Below are 22,957 nucleotides of genomic sequence, written 5' to 3' on the forward strand. Positions count from 1 at the left end.
TTTTCCCACTTTTTTTTTTCTCTTTTTTTTTCGAAGGTTCAAATTTACTGCGAAAGGTAAAAATACTGTTCCAACGCAAGTTTTATTTTAAAATACTGTAACGGCTTCGGAGAGACTTCCAACTTTCTTGAAAGGACGACACAGTTCTTGATAAAAACACGGGAGCTTTATTTACACTATGTACACGAGAAATCGTTAACAACTGCTAAATTAATCATCAGCAATTAAAAAAGTATCACTCAACACCGTAAACTCAACGGTTACACACGTATTTACTTCCAAATACGAAAACAACACAGCGAAATGCCTCGCAATAAACAGAGCTAATACACTCTCAGTTCGAATTCTCAATCGAAACTCAACTTTTTATCACGCGGGACGCTTTTATAAACATCGAGGGAAATCTCTCAAATATTCCACAAGTTTCCAAACGCTTCTTGAAAATAGTAGACCGTTATCAAATTTTATCAATGAACATAAAAAGTAACAGAGGGTCGTATACTTTAGCCGAATGTATAGGGGTTGTATATTACTTACGGGAAACTATTTACAGGTTACGTTACTACAATAATTACTATTTACAGGATTTGCAACAATACGATGTTCTTTCTTTATGTACTGTAATTTTCAAAACAAACTTCCGATTTGTTCATTTTGAAAAAAACTCAGTTATTTTAACCATTTCACTTTGCCCCACATTTCCCTACTAGACGATAGATTTTTGCTCTCCTGGAAAGTAGTAATAATGTGACTTATCTTAGTCTGGCTCTGAGATAGATATTTACATTTACTTTTCAACAGCAATGAAAAGATATAATATTTTGTTCTTTTTTACTTCCACAACATGTCATTTCTGTGAGAGGCAAATTTCATCTTCTGCACTTTCACTACTATTTTTTAACTTCCCTTATCTCCTTTAATTTTGTTAATAATTTATTTTGTGTTGTATTATTTTTCATGTGGATAGTTTCCCTAAATATACTTTAGGGAACTTAGATTCCGTATAAAAATTACGATTTCTTCATTTTTCACCAATTTTCTATTTCGCTTGAAACTTTTAATATCTTCTCTGTATCTCATTTTGAGCATTTTTGCTATGAGAAGTATGCATCTACTGTCTGTTTTCCTTAGGCAAAGCCTTCGGCGAATTTGCGCATGCGTCAGAGGTCTGCTCTGATCTTATCAAAATAGGGGTGGAAACTAGGAAGAAAAAGGATCAAAAATAACGTGTTCAGCAGTTCTTCTGAAGTAGCGTAGAAAAGGATCGCCCCTTTTTAAAATGGGATAGATCCCTAGTGCTAGTTTTGGGTTTCTGGAACGGACAGTAGGACTAACCGCTGTATTCACCATTAACTGAACTACGCGGTTAAGCGCTTAACCTGGGGTTATCCCCTTCTTCTGTATTCACCGTTAACTTCAACTAGGCGCTGACAGGTTTTCGAAACCAGGCGTGGTTGGAAAACCTAACCAAGCTCCGGAAGCAAGGTTAAGGGCTTGGTTTGGCTTCTGAGCATGCGCATTTTACAAGTAAACATTTGAAACAATGGCGGACCGAGTGCAACTTCGCATACGGCAACTGCAATACATCGAGTTTTTAGAACTCAGAGACGCGTATATAGAGATGACGCGTTCTTTTTTGTTACCTATTTCCATTTTCTTTACCAACAAGTTACTTTATATAAAAAGATAAAAAAGTTATCAGGCTTATGACAACAACACAACTAGTAAAGATCGGCTTTACCTCTACCACGAACTCTACACAAGCGCAGAGATGAAATAACAGTAACGAAGAAGAAAACGTGTGAAAATCATATGATCTTTATTAGCCAATAGGGTGTCTGCGCTTAAAACCGCATGAAGTTTGGTTGAGTAACTTCTTGTTGAGAAACTCCGAGGTGTTTTTCGCCGGTGAATACCAAAATTTTAACCTCGCGGTAACAATCCCAACTACGAGTTAATGAACCTCGCGGTTTAAGGCGTGTGGTTAGGTTAACGGTGAATAAGGCGGTAAAGGTTTCGAAAACAGAGGTCTTGCAGGTTAAAAATGGGATCATGCGATATAAAACACATAATAAAATTTCGTTACAGTGATGTGCGTCAGAACGTGTTACCTGCGTTGAAATCGGCTTGCCATCCACGCTGACTAGTTTTCTCTTGAGATAGGGACTGAAGCAAATGAGAACAGCCCTGTGAGCCCTGAACACTTGCCCATCGACGACGCATTCGACGTCGGTCAAGACGTTCCTCTTGAAGATGTTTTCGTTGAAATGCATCAAGGTTTGGGCATGCTTGATTCCCGACGACGCTGTTGGAGCGAAACTGCATTTGCTATCTTGAGTGGGTACCGTAGACATGGTTATCACAGAATCTGAGAAAAAAATAAAAAATATTCTGTAGTTTCAAAGCTGATGGATGATACAGTGAAACCTGTGTGAATTGACCGCTCATGGTGCAATACTTCAGTGCCCAACTTAAGCAGGTGGTCAACTTTTAAAGGTTAATACATATGATGTAGAACTACAGTGGAGCCTGCTAACGTAACCACATTGGTAAAGTGTCCACCTTATTAAAATGACCATCTTCAAAAAAAAAAAAAAAAAATCTTCTATAATGAAGTACAAGGAATTTATCTTCCTATAGTGACCACCTGCATAATGTGTAAAGTGACCAATTCGTTCTGTATTGTCATGATATTTACACCTGTTCAAGGTGACCTTTCCTTCCCATTTTCTCCCTCCCTTGACCTTACTTTTCATCTATTTTTTTTCTTTTTTTTTTTTTTGAAGAAAAGAAACCTATACTCGACGCAAGCTTACTTGGCAATCCAAAACAAATTTCTGAAGACCAAAGTGGTTTTTCGTCTGCGGATGAAGAAAATAGCTTATTAAACATCCGATATCTTATAAGTTAATGGCCATTGGATGTTAATAAGTGAACACTGAATTATTCACTGATTTTGACTGTGAGGTCGTAAATTGCAATACTTTTGTTGATCAAAAGAGTTTAAAGAAGGAAATTTGCGACATGAAAAAAAAAAAAAATAATAAATTAAAAAAAAAATAAGGAAGAAAATAAAAAATAAAAAGATGATCCGAGTGAAAACGAAAGTGAAGTCGAAGAAGCTGATGCCATTTCGATGTAGAAATGTTGAAAATGTGCAAAAAAAAAAAAAAAAGAAAGAAAGAAAAAAGAAAAAAAGAAAACACATATGCCCTAAATAAATGTCCTCCTATGCTGGAACTATTGAGGAAAACCACTTGTTGTTATACTCTACCTAGCAATAGCGGTCGACTAACAAGGGTGGTTAACTTGACAGGTCTTACTGTACTTAAATTCCTTTAGATGAACTCAGAAAGTTAATTTTGAGGCACTTGATTCTTTTCTGGCGGTTGCTCTTTATTGTGATCCTCCCACAGTGGCGGACTTTTTTTTGGACCTTCTAATGTTGAATATCATTGTACCGTTTGACCACGAATTGTATGGAGTTGGCAAACATCCAATTAAGGCGACTCCATCTGAATGAGGGGGAAAATAAAAATTTGATGCGCGTATTCCGCTCATTTGAATGAGACTTCTGCTTAATTTAGAGGCTAACATAAATCTGCAAAATCTGACATCCCTGAAAACTAATAGATGCTTCCATCTCCGCGTGTAAACTGGATGTTTGCCTTTCCATACAATCCGTGGTTAGACAGTAGCATAGTGTAAGGCAAAGTGAAATAGTTAAGATAATTTTCCCTTTCAAAATTGCTAAGTTGAAAATTTGTTTTGAAAATTACGGTGCATAAAGAAAGAGCAATGTATTTTATGATAAAACTTGCATTGAAACAGTATTTCTTATTTTTGCAATGAATTTGTACTTTGGAAACATTTTACTTGTTTTTTCATGGGACAAAGTAAAAAATAAAATAATTTGAAACGAAATATTTTCAATTCTATTATTAAAATTATTTTTTATTAAACGACGAAACAAGTAAATTATTAAATGAAGGAATATAAAAGAATTAGTTAATAAATGAATACGTAAGTGATTTAATACATGATGGATAATTAACAAAATGAACTACTTCAGTTTGCCCAGTCAAAATTTCATTTCTCTATTTTTCCCTAGTTCCCGTCGTTTAGCCGACACGAAATCCCTAAATATCTGAAAAGGTAAGATTGAAAGGGAAAAACAAGGGGGAATTCGTGTCGGCGAAAAGTAGGAGACACCACCGTTAAATATTTTGTTCAAGAGATCATAAAAAATGGTGAAATATAGTGTAATTATTAGGGGTGCCCACAGGGGGATATTATGGCGCAAGCTGCGCCATCAAAATTTTTGGGGGTATTTAAATTTTTTTTAAATTTATTTATTTAAATTTATTTATTGATATATTTTTATTTTGAATTATTTATTTTATTTTGAATTATTTATTTTATTTTGTTTATATTTTACTTCATTTATATATTTAGTTTGTGTGTGTGTTTATGTATGTCATTAAAAGTCAGAACTTTTCTAAAAAATAATAATAATAGTAAGTAATAATTGAAAATAAATAAATAAAATATATATATATATATATATATATTTAATTTAAAAAAGACAGCTGAAAATAAGAGGGGAGAGAGGGTTGAGCAATTTTTTAAGGGGGGATTTGTGCCATTGAACTTGGGGGGGGGGGAGCACCCCTGGTAATTACAGCAGATTATTTCCGAAAAATTCATTTTTCAAAAATGATCCCTCTCAGAAACGTACACGCTCACCATTGTATCATTTACCACCTTGCCTCGTTCTCGCATAAAAATTGTTGGAAAAAAAAAAAGAGGAAGAAGTACATTTCGCTACCTCCGCGTGGGAATCACGAGCGCCCCCAAAAAATCGATACTAAAGCTATTCCGCCTCTCGCGACCGACTTCCGCGCATGCGCCAACGACAGCCATGTCTTCTGAGTGAGAACCCTCACTACCGAGCTGCCAAAGGAACAAAATCAGTATTTCGAACATAAAAACCCGGAAGTCGCGAACTTCAACCAGGACGGTAGAGTACCTGGTCCAGGAACAAAAAAATGGTCCGGACGGATAATATCCACTGAGAGTCGGAAGATCTCCCGGATACTATGATACTCCGGATGCTATCCGGGCTGGTGGCTCTCACGCTGATGAGCCTGGATCTGTGTGTTCCGGTTATAAACCATCGGACAGGTAAGCGTTTTACTTTTCGAAATACAGCAATGAGAGCCGCTTATTGGTAATTTCTCTGTGGCCGATTACCGATTAATTGGTAAAAGATAATCGATCGATTCATCTGCAGCTGGTTGCTGTAATGATAATGACTTTTGATTCAGCCAATTTCTCCTTAACCTTCCCCTTCCCCCTTTCCTCTGTTATTTCTCATTTTTAGAATGAATTAATACTTAATAGTTCGCTTATTTCCGTGATCGATGATTTATTTTTCTCAACATTCATAGTTAAAAATCAAACAATATTTCAAAATTTTGTTTAAATTCAGCGAACCACTTAATTTATTAGTAGCGGTAACCGCACGGCTTTGCCCGTAGTAGAAAATTAAAAGATCATTTGGTTCGCCTGTATATTTACAAATAATGGATGATGAATTTCTCTCCAATTTGCGATGTTAAATGGCTTGCCCATGTTATGGTAGTTTGCTCGTCTACGATATGATAATTTGCTCGTCCATGTTATGATAATTTGCTTGGTAAAATGTTCTTAAAATTTGAATAGAAAACGAACAAAATCGAATTTTTGAAAAATCGCTTTGAGGTGCACAACCCATGCTACAAATTGATTTTGTGCCAAATTTCAAGAAAATCGGCCGAACAGTTTAGGCGCTATGCGCGTCACAGACATCCAGACATCTTGACAGATATCCAGACTTTCAGCTTTATTATTAGTAAAGATAATGAAGATTGTTACAAGAATACAGTTTGTTAGCAAGACATCAAAATTCAAATATATTGTTAGTATAGTTTGATCAGAAGACTCGCTTAGTTTGGCAGCGACATTTTTATTAAAACTAGTAGACATTTCATCTAGAACATTTATTTCTTAATGAAAAATACTACTTACTTTTAATGCGTATAATAAGGTTAAGCTGTATAGAAAAGTACTGACGCATGAGATGTGTGCAATATTGTATAAATGCGCAGATGGAATATAAGAAAGAAAAATTAAATTTAATAAGTAGCATTGCTTCACACATCCATTGAAGAGCATAAATAAAGTATGTTCATTAAATTTGAAGAAATCAAACGTAATTTTATCGCACCAACATTTTTGTTACATGAAAAAGTAGTTGTAAGAGATAATTGTAAAATGTATTTTGCAATTGCACGTTTAAACAGTAAATACAATAACGGTGAAAAAAAAATCGGTGTATTCTTCTAGCATTTTGCGGGGGAAGGGAAGAACCGACAAACACAGACATGAAAAAAAAAAAAAAGCAAAAGAAAAGAAAACTGCATTAATTCCTAAATATTTTTTTTAAGTGAATAATTTAAACTTTTCAAAAAAAAAATATTTGCTGTTGCATGTTATCATAATTAGTAAAAAAAAAGGGGGGCGGGTCAATCGGTTATGAGTCCGATGTCTTACCGATTAGACTACCACAGCCTTCGTTGCGTATATATGCTTGCACCCCCCCCCCTCGTGGAAAAATTAGAGATGACGGGCCTACACCTTCCATGTGGTAACACAACTGAGTTCTGCGGCACATTCTTACAGATGTTTCGTAGCAAAACATCTCCGAATCATCGAAACTCCTCAAAACACCAGCGAGAACATGCCGCAGAATTCCCCTGTGTTACGACATGGATGGTGATCCATGGGGTGGGAGGTCAAGAGAGGTCACTCTTCCCAAAAGTTTCTTTATTCGGTGAACTTTGGAGCTCCATTCGGCGGAATTTGCAGTTCCATTCGGCGAAATTCGGAGCTCTATCCCACAAAATTATCATCATTCGGCGAAATTTGGAGCTCCATTCGGCAAAATTTTGAGCTCCATTTAGCGAAACTTGGAGCTTTATTCGACAAAATTATCCTCATTCGGCGAAATTTGGAGCTCCATTCAGCAAAATTTTAATTATCCGGGGAAATTTAGAGTTGCACTCGGCAAATTGAGAATTTTCGTTCTCCCAAAAATCTAAGTTCGGGTCACCCCTGTGGTGATCTACCCATGTTTATGACTCATAAGTCTTAAAGGTGAAGGTACAACAAATATTCAACCATAACTGATATAAAACTGAAAATAAAAGGAGGGCACGCCCACTTTCTGACAACTCTGTTGGGTCATTCCACCGTTACGTGCGGGACAATCCGACTCGATAATTTTACCAACATTTCGTTACAGATCTTAATATTTTGATTTAACAGGAGTAAGCACATTTTTAATCTTTACATACAAAGATACTCCTGACAGTTTCATTTTTAATTACTTACTTTGCTACTTAAAATTTAATTTATTTGCATGCGTCACGTGCAGGACATCCAAAGTCAACCTCTTGTTGTTTGCTGCATGCATCCTCACATGTATAATAGCCAATGATCGAGTAACGCGCGTGTTTCAACAATGAAACTCGCGCCACGACATGATCATTTGATAATATGTTTTGGTAATGTTAAACATGCAGGGAAAGGTTTTATTGTGACAAGGCTGAACTCGATCCGGTCACTTAACTGTTTTACTGGTAAGACTGTGTCATTTTAAGCGATTGAAGAAACGAAAACAATGAATGCTACCTACTGGAGTTTAAGGTTCATCCACTGGAGTTACTGTTACAATTTCAACTATGAAAATATCACCAAACAGGCAATGGCTTCGTTTAAATGTAGAAGTAATTTTCACCCGTCATACCTTGACGGTCGATTTTCCAGTTACTTAATATTTTTGCTCTATTAATATAGCAATGACGAAAGAAATGGTAGGTTTTGAAAGCTGAGGTTCCAAGGCAAAAAAAACATATCTCATTTGTTAAGAAATAATAATTTAAATTGTTGAAAAAAAAAAATGTGTATGGCCATTCCACTGAAAACGGTCATTTTGTCTCGCACGTGACGGCTCCTATATTTCATTTAAAAAAAAAAAATAATTTGAATTTTGACATCTTGAATTCAAATTATGTTTCTCGCAATCACGAGTGTGTGTATGTAGGCGTGTGTGTTTGTATGTGAGGGTATGTGTTTGTGTGTACGGGTTATGTGTATGTGTGTGTAGGCATGTGTGTTTGTGTCTGTGGGGGTGGGGTATTTGCATGTGTGTGTAGGCATACGTGTTTGTGTCTGTGTGCAGGCATGAATGTGTGGGTAGTTGTGTGTATGTGTGTGTATGTTTTTGTGTGTGTATGTGTGGGTGTCTGTATGTATGCGTGTGTGTATGTGTTTGTATGTGGGTATGTGTGGTTGTCTGTATGTATGCGTGTGGTATGTGTTTGTGTGTGTATGTGTGTGTGTGTGTGTGTAGTTGTGTAGGTATGCGCGTGTGTGTAGGAGATGGATGCACCCTGGAGACGGCTTTCGCTAGAGGAGCAGCATCGTGAGGAGCCCGTCGACGGTGATGGTGCGGAGGGTGGCGGTGGGAAAATAAAATGATAGAGGACTCCAAAAACAGTTAAGTGAGAACAATAATCAATCGTAATTGCTCAAAAAAAAAAAAAACAATTTTAAAACGCAATGAAGAAATTCTTTGCTCAAGAAGAATACATTCATGATTTTTTTAAGCAACAAATTTACCCTTCAACAAAATTACCTTTTATTACCATTTTTAAGTTTTTACTTTTAATGAAATGTATGAAGCGTCACTTGCGGGACAAAAGTGACGTTTTCCGTGGAATGGCCCTGTAGTAGACTACAGTGGCCGCTGCTTAGGAATCGCGTTTGTTCAAAACAGTTTTTATTCCAGAAAGCGGCTGATCAAATAAAGCGACTATTTCAATAAAGGCAGATTGTGTTTTGTTTTTGACAATCTTTATCTTTATCTTTACTAATAATAAAGCTGAAAGTCTCTCTGTCCGGAGGATGTCTGGATGTCAGTAGGATGTATGTGACGCGCATAGCGCCTAAACCGTTCGGCCGATTTTCATGAAATTTGGCACAAAGTTAGTATGTAGCATGGGGGTGTGCACCTCAAAGCGATTTTTCAAAAATTCGATGTGGTTCTCTTTCTATTCCAATTTTAAGAAAAAAAAATCATAAGATATACGAGTAAATTACGAAATTATCATAACGTGGAACCGTAACATGGGCACAAGCCAATTGGCGAGATACGAAATTATCATAACGTGGAACCGTAAGATGGGTACAAACCAACTGGCGAGAAAATTCACCATACATTATTTGTAAATATACAGGCGAACCAAAAGACCTTTTGATTTTTCTATTACGGGCAAAGCCGTGCGGGTATTACTAGTTTTATTCATAAAAGCGGTTGATTCAATGAACCACTGATTCAATTGACCGCCGCCCACTGTATTCCAACAAATTTCATTTTTCAGGCGATTCCGACCACTGCAACAAGACGGTGGACATCCACCAAGCCGTGTCGAGTCCTCCGGTCACAGAGCTGAATCGTGGACGGCCTCTACACTGCAGCTACAAGATCCGGGTGCGTCCGGTCCGGGACGACTGGGTCGTCTTCGTCCGGTTCACCCGGATGCACGTGGGGCAACCCAACCAGGACAGGTCGCAGTGCATCGGGGGATATGTCCAGATCGTGGACGGGTACAAAGACAGCAATTACAGGTGAGAGAAGGATTGTTGGCTCGGTAGAGAATTTACCACTCTTTGTATTAAATCACTTCTTGTTGTAAATCTTCTGCAATTTTTTTTAACACGCTTTCATTAGCTTCACCTGTATGTATGTATGCATGTATGTATCTTGTAACGGAATCTTGCGGCTCAAATTTCGCTCACTTCCTGCGATCGGATTCTTTCGAAATTTGGCACTCGACCACAGACCCGATGAGAATGCAATATTCTGAAACCAAATTAACTATTAATTGTTAGTTTATTCCAATTTTAATGAATATTTTGGCGTAAATCCAACAATGGGAAGAAGAAAATTTTTAGAGCTCTTCTATTACACTTTATGGAATATAATTATTCTTTTCGGAGTTTGAGAGACCAGGTTTCGAATGCTGCCCTAGACCTTTAGTCACTTTTTTTTTGGAGAGAGGGGGGGGGGGGGGGCAAATTTCATGAATACAAAAGATTTTGAATTGTGTTGAAATGAATATTTTTTCTTAAAACAAGTTAAGCTAAAGAGAAAAAAAAAAGAAGAAAAAAAAAGAAGTTTAAAAAATTTATAAAAAACCCCACGCTTTATGAACTAAAAAGTAAGAAACAATCTTAGGATGATAAGTGGTATATAAAGTAATTGACCAAACACTCAATTTTAATGCAATACAAAAAAGCGTGGGTGGCTTCTTATCAGTTTGAATTTCTCTATTTGTTGTTCATACAAAAAGGTAAATAGACTGCACCCTACGGTTTTTTTATTACATTAAAATTAAGTGTTTGGTCAATTACTTTATATACCACTTATCATCCCAAGATTGTTTTTTACTTTTTAGTTCATTTTGCTACAAAAGCGTGTGTTTTCTTTCTCTCTTTTTTTTTTTAGTTTTTTAAACAATACTTTATTTATCCATGCTCTGTACTCACATTCCTTTGAAATTTGGTATGCAACGCTCTGATGACAATTGGAAGTCCAAGTACTAGATTCTTTAATTAAACACTAATACAATTAGTTAACTTATTCCAATTTTAAACAGAGTTTACTCACGCATTTTCTAAAATGTAAACGAAATTATTCTTTTATTCAATTTGAAAGCGCGTGTTTTTTTGCAAGAGAAATTATTAGTTCAAACCTTCTAAATTAATTGGAAAGGGAATATTTATTTTTTTGCAAGCATAAATTAAAAGCTCATTCGCTGAACTAATAAATGTGTTGATCAAAGGCAAAGTTTTACTGGCAATTCTTGCGTTTTAGCTATATATTGGCGATATTCTTAGTTGGCAGTATAGCACGATTGCCACACTTTGTCTGTCAATATCCGCATTCTGCAAGACCGAAATGTATTTTATTGACTCGTACTAATTGGCATCAAAACATTTGGCGACAATTAAAAAAAACTTGCCAAGACTCCCAGTTACCGAGAACTTCTCAATATATTTATTCTACGCCTTTTGGCGATTTTTTTTGTTTTGTTTATTATAGGTACATTTTAATAAGAGTAAAGATTCGTCTTCCTTTAAAACTACGTATAAAAACAAAGTGGATTTTTTTTCTACTAGTAAATCGTAGGTAATAAAGTTAAAAATTGACTTTACCTCTTGGAATATCATAAGCGCAAAAATTCAAATTGACTGTGAGGATGAGTTTTCAAAAGATACAAAAAATGAACTATTATTTCATAAGCATTGGTTTTAATTTTACATTGACAAAAGAAAACAATGTGAACACTGGTTATTGCCAAAAGAAAACTATAATTTTTTCTAAAATTGTAACAACAGGAGGCGTAAAAAATCCAATTCGCAATTCAAATAAACTATAAGAGGCGCTGTAGTTTAACTATACCAGTCTGTAATAGCTAAAAGAGGCTAAGACGGTTGCCCTTACGTAGAATATGTCATAGACTAATATTGCAGATTTATTATTAGTCTATGATATATGTCCTGACCAATGAGACAACTTTTATGTTAATTGTTCCATAACCATTACTCAGAAACGCAAGCAATCATCACAAAATGCTTCGAAAATATGTTTTCATGTTGATTTATCTATATTACTCATCAAAAATACGAGGGACCATCACAAACAAACTGAAAATTTATGTTATGTTAAATTATCTATAGCACGTCTCAGAAATCACAGTAGTCATCGGAAATTCTTCGAAAACTTATGTTTTGAGGTAATTTTTCCATACTACTGCTCAGAAATAAGATCGAGTCATTTTAAATACCGTGTAAGTTTAATTATATGTAGATTTATTTGTACCCGTTTGAAAATACGATAGATTATCATAAGTCCGAACACACTCTCAAGACTTTTCAATCTTTGATTAGGAATTAGTACAGTAAACGCCCAATTATCGGCAGTCGGATTATCCGCTGGTCTTTTTACATTTTTTTTAGCGGTACTTAAATCTCAACATAGTACAAAATGGAGACTCCAAAGAGCGTCTGTTTAACGTGAACGCGCAAAACTGGAGATCTACCCGGCCGATTTTGCTGCAATTTTCAAAGTTTATTTCCTTAAGTCCGGAAAAGGTATGCAGACCAGTTTGGAAAAAAAAATTTCGATGTATAGTTCTTTTTTTATTCCAATATAGGACCAATTTTTGCATAAATTCCCGGATATGGGGGTGAAAAATTACTTGCACATATTAATATCACATATCGTTGGAAAGGGTAGAATTTTCCGCGTTTGTTTCAATGTTCTAACTTAATTACGGTGGGAGATAGTTGCGTTTTTAGCTCGAATTTTTTTTAGGCTTTTAGCTGAAATTTAGGCACTACTCTCTTCATTAAATACATCAATAAAGTGAAGGAATAATTCCACTGTTTTCTTTTTGACACCATTGGAAAAAGCGACATTTTGTACTCCAAATCTATCTCGACCTATGGTCGAAAAACTAAGCTCCTATCTCCAAAGAAAAAAAGATAACAAGCCTTTTTAAATCAAGTTCAAAAAATCTCATCTTCATTCAATTTGTTAGCCGTTTACTTTTCGCGTTTCCACGGTTACGCCTTTAGAATTCATTGAGCTCTTTTTAATTTCTTAAACTTATTTTATTTTGTGTTTCCATGGTTACGCTTTTTAAATCCATATTCCTAATTTAAATTTCTTAAAAGTATTTTAATATCCGTCGTCATTGTTTGGAAGGGAAATTTCGCATGGATGTTTTTTTTCTTTTATTTGAGCCTGATTGTTCAATATACGTCACTTGACACAGTTTTTACTTTCAGGGTTGACCGGGAAAAGCCGGGCAACGCAGCTACTGTTTTCTAAACCTCTGTTTGTGTTATTGATCGTTTTCAGCTTTTACAAATATTTTTTGCATTCAATGTTAGTAGATGCAATGTAGCAATGTTTTTAGCTAAAATTTAACTGAATGTGTGAGTTGTTCATATTTTTTAGCTATTGTATTATACAGTAGTGTCGTTTTTATCTATTATTCGGATTATCCGCGATTTTCTCTTATCCGTGGTGGCCGTGCCCCGCTATTCCGCGGATAATCGGGAGGAAACTGTACCTGGAGGGAGAAAGTCCAACCATTGGTTTAAGAAACGCTAGGAAAAAATTCCAAGTCACATGGTTCAACTTCGACGAATTGGAGACACGCTTTACGTGAAAGAAACCTGATTTCTTCCAATACTTTACTTTCAAATATAACATGTGATTTGAGATCCTTGCTTCAAGATTTGGAAGCTTCACTCTCTCCACCTTTTATCCCTTCTCAATGGTTTTAATAAACTTTCCTTTAGTAAATAATGAGAGTTAATTTTTGTTAAAAAACGTAATTACATACTGTAGCGTTTCATACGGTATTGTGTGTTATGCACGCACGTACATATTGTATAATCACAGTATTTGATCAAACAGCATAATATTTTCCTAAATCGTATTTTCCAGGGTTATTTTCGAAAATCGGAACTTTTTGAAAATCCGAACTACCCATCGTCCAACTACAGTAAACTCCCGATTATCGGTGGTCGGATTATCCGTGGCTCGGATTATCCGCTAGTGTCCTTTCACATTTTTCTTTTTTTTTTTTTTTTTTTTGAAACTTGTGATTGTGTTGTTTTAGATTTTACATATATTTTTTATATTCAATGTTAGTATATGCAATGCAGCAATTTTTTTAGTTATAATTTGAATGGATATGTGATTGTCATTAATATTTTTTATCTATTGCATACACTAAGTATCGTTTTTTACCTATAATTCGGATTATCCGCGGTTTCGCTTATCCGCGGTTACCGTGCCACCCTTGACCCTATTCCGCGGATAATCGGGAGTTTTCTGTAGTTCGGATTTTCAACGCTCTATTGTATGAACAATCATTGTTATGTATCTGACAATTTCTTTTTCTTTCCCAGCAATCGCGACTCTCCTGGCTTTTATTGTGGTGACATCGACTCCCCGAAGACTTTCATATCAGAGACACCCCAGGTGAAGATCATTTTCCATGCCGACAGCTACGGTTCAGACACAGTTCTGCAGTTCACTCCTTACGTCGAGAAACAGGGAGAGGTTCCAGAAAGGTGAGGATGCAGTTCTTAATAGGGATCGATGGGAATGATCGAGAGATTTGTAAAAATCGAAGAGTCACAAATCGAGTGATTCTGTTAATCGAAACGATCAGCAATCGAATGAAGTTCTCGAATGATTTCGAGAGCAGATGACTTCAGAATTTAACGAATCCAGGGGCACACCGAACTTAAATTTTTGAGAGGGCGGAAATTCTATATCTGCACCATGGAACTGCAAATTTTGCCGAATGATGATAGTTTTGCCGAATATAAAGACAAAATTTGCCGTATTATGATAATTTTGTTCAATTGTCAGACAAAATTTGCCAAATGATTTTTTTTTTGCCGAATTTTCAGACAAAATTTCCCAAATAACGAAACTTCTGGAAGGTCACAGTGACCTCCGTGACCCCTGAATGAATCTTTGTAGTTATTTCAGACTTAAATGAGAGTCTCGAGTGATTTGTAGTGGCATGAATTTCTTAAGGAATTTTAGATTAGGCTGAACAATTCCGAGTGATTTCCGAATCGTTTTACCGCTTGAGGAATTTCAGAACAAAATTATCATCTCGAGTAATTTCAGAACAGAATGAGCATTTCGAGTGATTTCAGAAAACAGCATTCCGAGTGATTTAAGAATATATTGAGTATCTTGAGTGATTTCAATATCAAGTGAAACTTTCGAAGCGTACAGCGCGGAATGATTCTTGAGTAATTTCCAAATTGAACACTTGAGGAATTTCAGAACAGAATGATCATTTCGAGTGATTTGAGATAAGAATGCACTTCTCGAGAGATTTTCGAATAGAAAGAGCATACGAAATGGTTTCAGGACAGAATGTGTATCTCGAGTGATTTCTTTTTCAAATGAAACTTTCGAGGGGTACAGTGCAGAATTACTGTCTTAAGTGATATCTGAGTCAAATATATCTTTCGAGGAATTTTTCAATTGAATAAACGTTTCAAGTGATTCTGGAATCGAATGTGCTTGTAGGGGGATTTCAGAACAGAATGAGCATGTTTATAGAGCTCTAATGAAATGAATATCTCGACAAGTTTCAGAATCGAACATAATTCTCGAGTATGTTCAAGCAAATTTCTCTATTATACCCATTACCAGATCTCCAAAAAAGTTCTTTTTTATCCTACCAATGAATATGTTCATCATACGAATCGGAAGACAAGGAAAGGAATTCGGAACTGCTTACTGTGACAAGAAAAAATGTTTTGAAATGTTAGTGTTATCCTAACTGAAGAAAGTAAACGTATCCTAAAATGCAACAATTTCAACGATGTTCGTCCAATTCTTCTTTTCTTCAAGTTTACTTCATCTTTTCATCTGTGTGTCCAGGCCTTATTTGGGCTCAAAGGTATTAGTGGTTCAATTGCCCCTCCCCCCTCGCGGGTATAAAAAAAGTAATGCTTTTACACATAAGTGGGCGTGGTTTTTGTTGATTTCGCATAAAATTTGCACTGAGTATACACCCTCTGACCCCTCCCCCCTCTCCTAGAAAAAACCGAAATGACGGGTTTAAGAGTCTATTTACCTTAGCAAACCTTCCTCATAGAATTCAGTTTCAAATTCTTTGCCAGGCTGCATTTCTTCTCGCTGTTATTCATTTATTAGTCTCTGTCTGCAGCAGTGATTTCCTAAAAGTGCAAATTCTTTAACTTTTTTTAGTAGAGGATAAAAAATAATTAAATGAGCTACCCATTCCCTATCGGCAGATAAATTACTCTAAAGAATACTACGAACACAGAAACGAAATGAAGTTATTGCAGGGTTGCAGCAGCCTGGGATAGAGCTAATTAATACTAATTGAAACTTGAAAAACAAGTAAATTTACAGAAGTCAAAGTAAAATTATTGATTTGTGTCCGTCGTACCAGCAGAAATAAATAATAAAATAAGTGCTCGTTAAATCAAAGTTACATTTAGTTAGTTAAAGCATCGAGAAAAGTCAAGATTATATTTTAAAGATAGTTTCGACACAATTTACTTCCATACAAGGATGCAGCTAGGAAGTGACGGGAGAGGAGTTACTCCCAGATCTCTTACTTCAACACATGTTACCAGCCCTATTACGGTAGTTAATATGCATGCAAGAACCTGTACTAGTAAAAGAATATGAAGATAGGTTTAGGAGCCCGATGACCGATTAAGATGTCGGGGGGCTCTAGGCGCGACACTTTTTCGGGTGCAATCAAACTTTACAATTTTAGCCGTTGGCTAAAACACTTTTAGCCATTTGGGGGGCTCTGAAAATTATCATATGGGTTTGAAATGTACACTATATGGGTTCTAGGCCATGGTCCAGTCGGCCTGTTCAGTAATTAAGCCTTGGATAGACACAATAAATGTGATATTAATTGAAAGCTGCTTTAATCTCATAATAGTACTTTGTTCTTAGAAAGTGTTTGACTTCAGTAAATTTAGTAGCTTTCTTGCATAATTGTATGCTCTCCTGTCTTAATTGAAGCTTAACGATTAGTTGACACTTCATGTGTAAAAAATGGTTTATGTTCCAGATATGGCCAGTTTCCACACCTTTACCCCCACAGACGTGGAGCGCCAGTTCCTGGCTCCTACTGCGACCGGACTTTCCAAGAATGCGCCCCAGGGCGCTGTTTCGTGCAATCTCCCGGGTTCCCAGGCATCTATCCGCGGAACCTGCGCTGCAGGTACCGCGTCAGTGTCCGGCAGTACCTGGTGGGACTCGACCTGACCGCTTTTGATGTGGACGGACTTCGATGCGACAACATGTTGCTCTGCTTCCCGCGGCCCATCGTCCGGGATGCCGGACAATGTCCGTACGATATTGTCCGTATCTACGACGGACCGTCCCTCGAAAGCCCTCTCATCATTAGTCTCTGCGGAAGAGGCAGGCTCAAGTCCAATATTATTGGTAAGACATTATTCTGCTGAATTAATTTACTCTTAGATGCACTATGGTTACTAATGGCAACCCTGCTCCGATAGTTAGGGCAGCGATTCTTGCCCCCCCCCCCCAAACATTATAAAACGTGAACCCCTCCTCAAAACTTAACATTCCCCCCCCCCCTCTAAAAATTTCAATGGCGCAGTCTGAGCCATTATTCACCTTGGTGGGCCTGGGCATCCCTTAGATTGCAGAGTAATGATGTTTTGCCGATATAACGGATTTATTGGGGCTGAAAACTAAGGATTTCTTTGTTGACGACATTTTAGAGCTGTATGCTAGCCATAATATATTCCGTAATGTTTGGTGATAAAGAGGAAATACTTATTGGCGATACTTATTTGACTTCATCTTGTAGTTTTGATGGACTTTTACGCAGAACAACCCATTGAACAAGTTTAAAGGTTCCAATAAAATGCAAAAATTCTTTTCAGTAAATAAATTTACCAATTTAAGAGCAATAAAATGTGAAACTTCTGGCCTCAACACTACGTCTGGCCATGAAACGTTACCGTGCATAAAACGCTACTTACATTTAAACGTAAAATAATCCGCTAATCAATAGTAGTAATAGGTCATTAAAAAGCTTTGAAATGTGAAACAGCTCGTCGAGAACGTTTTTCATTTCATTTAAAGCTCCATCATACAGTAAAACCACCTTTGTAAGTTGACCACCTGTCTAAGTTGACTACTTTTGTCGGGAACGGAATTAGTCCTATCTTATATAATGAAGGAAAACCTCTGTAACTTGACCACCTCTCTATCTTGACCACCTGTCTGTCTTGACCACTAATATACACCAGCTTTGGTTTGGAGTATTGTAAAAAACCCTTTCTAAGTTGACCACTAGGCAAAAGCATTAGATTGTACTAAAAGTTTCATCAGTTACGCCTCAAATAAGTAACCAGGCATTTTAGAAAAATCTGTGAATATTTGTTTCCATCGAAAACAATTGTAACCTAAGTACCAGAAAATGCGCCAAATTGTGCTAAGTACCAGAAAATGCGCCAAACTTCAATAAGGAGTTATTTTGTTGAAAAGTAGATTACCATAGTCACAAATGTACAAGAAAAAATCAAATTAAGAATTTGAGTCACTTTTGACTTATGAATTTTTAGGAATTGTTAATATCAAGTAAGTAGTTTTTCCTAAGCAATGAGGCTTTCTTTTTTTTTTTTTTTTTTTTTTGATCGATTCACAGAATTTTTAAATTTGTATAATATTTTACGCGTCATTCTAGTAAATATTCTCTAAAAATATTTAAACAACATTTTTTCTTATTGTTTTAATGTAATGTTAAACAAAGTGAGTTTAAAGTATTCCAATTAGTTTAAAAATGAATTTATGGGACAAGAAATTACAAAAAAAAAAGAGAAAAAAAAAAAGAAAAAGCTTTCATTACTACCCTCTATAAATTGACCACCTGTCTAAGTTGACCACCAAATTACTGCCCCGCCAGGGACCGATTTACACACCTGGGAGCCCCCCCCCCCCACAAAAAAAACATGAAGGTAATTTTTTGGATATTATTTTGATAGAAGGAAAACTTTAAAATATCGATTTCATACGAAAAAAGTTAACAATTAAGATGTTTTGCAAAAAAATCACTTAATATAAATTTAAAATAAATTCCTGATTTTCATGTAAGAAAATTTTTTAAAGTCGCAGGGGGAGAAACTATGATGGTTAAGGTAAATCAAAACGTGCTTTCTGCGTTTCTTTGTTTTCTCCTTTGTTTTCTTGTAGTAAATTCATCTATAATGTCCTCATAACCAAGTTTTGCGGTCAAACTTCCTTCTATTGATAATAGAGCTAATGAAGATAATTTACTATCAGAAAAGAGAGTGCGCAAAGGACACTTAGTTCTCTTCAATAGCGAAAATGATCGTTCTCTACTACAATTGGAGAAGTCAAAAACAATTTCAGGGCTGTATCTACATTGGCAAAAATATCCATTTACCAAGTTTATGGATCTTTTAAAAATTTTCGGTGATTGAACTTTCTTTTCCGATGATTGAACTAATATGAATAAATTCATCAGGAAAAAATTCCTCCAAATCGCAGGAGTAAGATTTTTAAAGAGCTTTTGCACTTTGTCGAATATTTTGCTTGTCGCATTCAAACAAGCAAGAAAATTTCTTTAATATGCCATCATAGGCTGACATCCTGAATTTTAGTTTTGTAATCAAATTATCACAGATTACATAAAAACAGGAAACCTTGAAACTTTGCTTAGAGTTTAATATGACTTCTTCACAGGTGTCCATCATAAAACTGTTTTGGAGTTTTTTTCTGTCTTTTTGCACTCCGTCTTTTTGCTCAAAAAAAAAAAAAAAAAAAAAAAAAAATGATGACAGAAATTTGGTGCCCCCTTTTCTTTGGTGCCACGGGCCCGGGCCCCGAATGCCCCGCCGTAAATCAGTCCCTGTGCCCCGCAAGTGGTCAACTTACACAGGTTTCACTGTACTAAAAATTTAAGAATAACGGGCGAAAATGGTGGTGAAGTTAACGAGATTTTTCAAGTAAAGTAGAAACTTCCCCAAAGTAGAAAGAAAAAAATAGTCTTCTCAAGTGCCAATATACCACTTTTCTACACTCTTACCGTTCTATTTTTGTGACACCAAATTGCGTTAATAGAACTTGTTTACCTTAAACTACATTCAATGTTCTTATGTCTTAATAGATCATTTTCAATATTCGTTGCTACTAGAAGGCGGAAGTGGAGTTTCCGAAGTGAAAATTTAAAGAATAAGCTAATTTTATGAACAGCTTTCTATGGATTTTTTCTGCATTGTATGTTTCTAATCAATTTTTCCTTTGTCAGATTCGAAAGAAATTGTTATTTGTGTTCCTGGCAGAAGCACAATATCCATGCAACTTTTGCAGCGTATTTATTCAATACAAAATACTACCACGCTACATTTAATATAAGTAAAAGATTCGTTTATGTATATAGTAAAATCTTAAACTCAAAAACTGCTCTAGGTATATTTTTGTAATTCTATTTGTCAGATCTGTTGACAACATTACCATATCAGCTACTAAAAGTACGGAACAGGTACGACCTTTCAACAAACGGAAGTTTATAAATCTAAATATAACTCCATTAGAACATAAAAAAAGTATTTCATTTCAGATTGAAAATTATGGCAGCAGAAAAGCAAATGGATGTAAGTTGACTTTAAAAAAAAGAGTAAAACACTTTGGTAGGCTTTCATATTAATTATTCCAAAATCATGCTGTATAAAAGCTCTTACCAGGGCTACTCTCACCATAAAGGTAAAATATTTAAGTACAGTAAACATACTTTCATAACATATTTTTGCTTCTTCATCCAAACATCAAATATTCAATGCTTGCATTCCTTTTGGAACCTTGCTTTACCCTTAAATAAGTGTTAATGGTTTCATTCTGAAATTTCAACTCATCTAAGAAATTTACATTGCTTACGTTTTTAATTACAAATTTCGAACCTTTTTCTGAACAGGTTATTGAAACATTTTTAGACTTTAAATTGAAAATATGTTTCGAAGTTTAAAAGTATGTCATAGAAATTTTTATCTCTAGAAAGTAATAAGTACTTTTCAGCATAATACATTTTAGATTTTATAATTGGAACAGTTGCCTTTCAGTTTACTCCAAATTATTTTCGGAAAATAAATAAAAAAAACTTTTTCATTTTATTCAAATTAATAAAACAAACTTAAAACACTTAAACTTACTATATCAATTTAATACAACTTTTTAAAATATTTAGAACATGCCTTTGTCTTTGGTAATCCTGTACTGATTTGAGATTGGTTTCTTGATTTCTTGCAGCTTCCGGACCGGATATTTTAGTCGAATTTGTGACTTCCAACTCCGGGCCCTTGTTAAACACTGGATTTCATTTCAAAGCAGACAGTATCATCGATCCGGACTCTTCGGAACCACTGCAGTTGCGCAACAACAGCTGTTTCGTAGAACGGTACCTTCCGGAGAACAAAGAAAGCACGTTTTCGAACCTCCGATCGTGGTATCCACCCAACACCACCTGCGCGTACCGATTCCACACAACTTCGGAAGACGTCATTCGGCTCGATTTCCTTCTCTTCCGCATCGAGAGATTCACGAAATGTGCAGAATCGCTGAAGTTATATGATGCGCCAGAACCGAATCCGACGAAAATCATCACGAAGATCTGCGACGAGAACAAAGCACAAGCAATGTACGAGTCCACGGGGCACTATTTGTATGTAGAGTTCGTCAGCTCTATAGGATCGTTAGACGGATCGTCCATTAGTTATGAGTTCCAGGTTAAGTCTGTGGGAGCGTCGTCATTGGAAAGTGGCCATGCTTGCAGCAGAGTTTTGGACAGAGATGGGCAAATCAATTTGCCGCTTCATGAACTCAATGCCACTAGCCAGCCCATGACTTGCAATTACACTTTGGATGCCAGCTCGCTTCTTCATGGAAGGATTAATCTCACACTGGATGTACCTTTTGAGAAAATGACGAAATTTTGCTCTGAATGCAAACAAGAAGCCATCGTATTGGAAATCTCTGGTGCTTCTATCGATGACAGCCCCTTATGCATGTGCCACTTAAGTCGGAAGAGAAGCATTTCAATCATATCAATGTCATCGGTAATGGTGATTACTCTGCGATCAAACCTTGTTCCAGGGGAGTCAAAAGTTCTCTTAACTCCATCAACTAGCAGCAAAAATACCAACAGCAAAGATATTACGGGATACTTTGTGTTCTTCAGCGACGTCAGGTGTGGCCCCGAGGTTCTGAAGCTGGATCTTCAAGGATCCATTACTTTCCCATCCTTTCAGGAAAATTACCTTCCTGGAACGATCCATTGCTTGTGGCACATACCGCTTTTACCTGGCATGGATGCTGGATTCCGCTTGGAGAACTTCATCGGCAACAACTGCAGTTCTGATTATCTGAAAGTAAACCATGTGCTTCTCTGTCCAGCTGTCTCTGAGCATTCTTTCGTTGTGCAGAGGGAAGACATTAAGAGTTCAACAGTGGTTTTAGATTTACGAGCAACTGAGGCAGCTGAGATCAACTTTACTTTGTGGTGGACTCAACTGAGAGTTCTTCCAGCGCCATCAACAGCAACAGACTATTCCCTCATGTCATTTGGAAAAGAATGTGAGTTCTTGTGTGCAGCGTCTTTGACTTGCATTCGCAAGGAGCTCGTTTGCAACGGGGTGCCCAATTGTCCAAGAAGCAAAGACGCGCCCCTGAAAAGATACTCTCCCGACGAAGAGCCATCCATGTGCAATGCTGGGAAGAACAGTTTTCAGTTTCAATGGTGGGTCATCGGATTTGGGTTGGGCATTTGCGTTTGTGTTATTTTCGGCGTGGCATACACAGTCGGAAAAAGGTGCCAAAGTTACAGAGCTAGGCAACGATTTTGAACTCATTTTACCATATTTGTACTTCTGATTTTTTTCAATTTTCAATGACTGGTGCTTCTTCGTTAGAATAAATCATCTTTTATCTATGTTATCACTTTTTTTCACATTTTGAAACAGATTTCGGTTCACTATTTCAATCTTAATTTCTATAAAACTGTTAGCATTTGGAATTATGCTAGGGTTAATAATTTTAACAAATAGAACAAAGTGTAGCCCTTTAAATTTTCAGATTAAAAAACACTGTCACCATTTTTTAAACTAGATGTTGCTAAACATTTTGAAAACGACGAGGTTTTCTAAATTTTCGAATTTACCGACAGTAATTTGTACTTTTACTGCTATTTAATCATCCTGCAAACTT

General features: G+C 36.2%; 2 protein-coding genes across 2 annotated transcripts in view; one reads left to right on the top strand and one right to left on the bottom strand.

Moving 5' to 3' along the window:
* Positions 1–2,354, bottom strand: part of LOC129229706 (kelch repeat and BTB domain-containing protein 12-like) — a 34,221-nt gene extending 31,867 nt beyond the window's left edge. The window contains exon 1 of the mRNA XM_054864071.1: positions 2,112–2,354. Coding sequence (XP_054720046.1) covers positions 2,112–2,354 — 243 coding nt within the window. The remainder of the gene's footprint in view (positions 1–2,111) is intronic.
* Positions 2,355–4,968: 2,614 nt separating this feature from the next.
* On the top strand, positions 4,969–22,667 carry LOC129229693 (cubilin-like). Its single transcript, XM_054864055.1, has 5 exons — positions 4,969–5,184; positions 9,486–9,732; positions 14,095–14,259; positions 16,776–17,152; positions 21,005–22,667. Exons 1-5 carry the CDS (start codon positions 5,100–5,102, stop codon positions 22,594–22,596), a joined length of 2,466 nt encoding a protein of 821 aa, XP_054720030.1. The 5' UTR covers positions 4,969–5,099; the 3' UTR covers positions 22,597–22,667.
* The last annotated feature ends 290 nt before the right edge of the window (positions 22,668–22,957 follow it).

Source organism: Uloborus diversus, chromosome 9 (genome assembly GCF_026930045.1).
Source record: "Uloborus diversus isolate 005 chromosome 9, Udiv.v.3.1, whole genome shotgun sequence".
In the NCBI taxonomy this organism is placed as follows: Eukaryota; Metazoa; Arthropoda; class Arachnida; order Araneae; family Uloboridae; genus Uloborus; species Uloborus diversus.

What these genes read in the sequence shown, in the direction of transcription:
- LOC129229693 (XM_054864055.1), top strand. Translation starts at nt 5,100, where the DNA reads ATGATACTCCGGATGCTATCCGGGCTGGTGGCTCTCACGCTGATGAGC. An exon ending in GGTTATAAACCATCGGACAG is followed by an intron (nt 5,185 to 9,485) that starts GTAAGCGTTTTA and finishes TTCATTTTTCAG; the next exon opens with GCGATTCCGACCACTGCAAC. An exon ending in TACAAAGACAGCAATTACAG is followed by an intron (nt 9,733 to 14,094) that starts GTGAGAGAAGGA and finishes TTTCTTTCCCAG; the next exon opens with CAATCGCGACTCTCCTGGCT.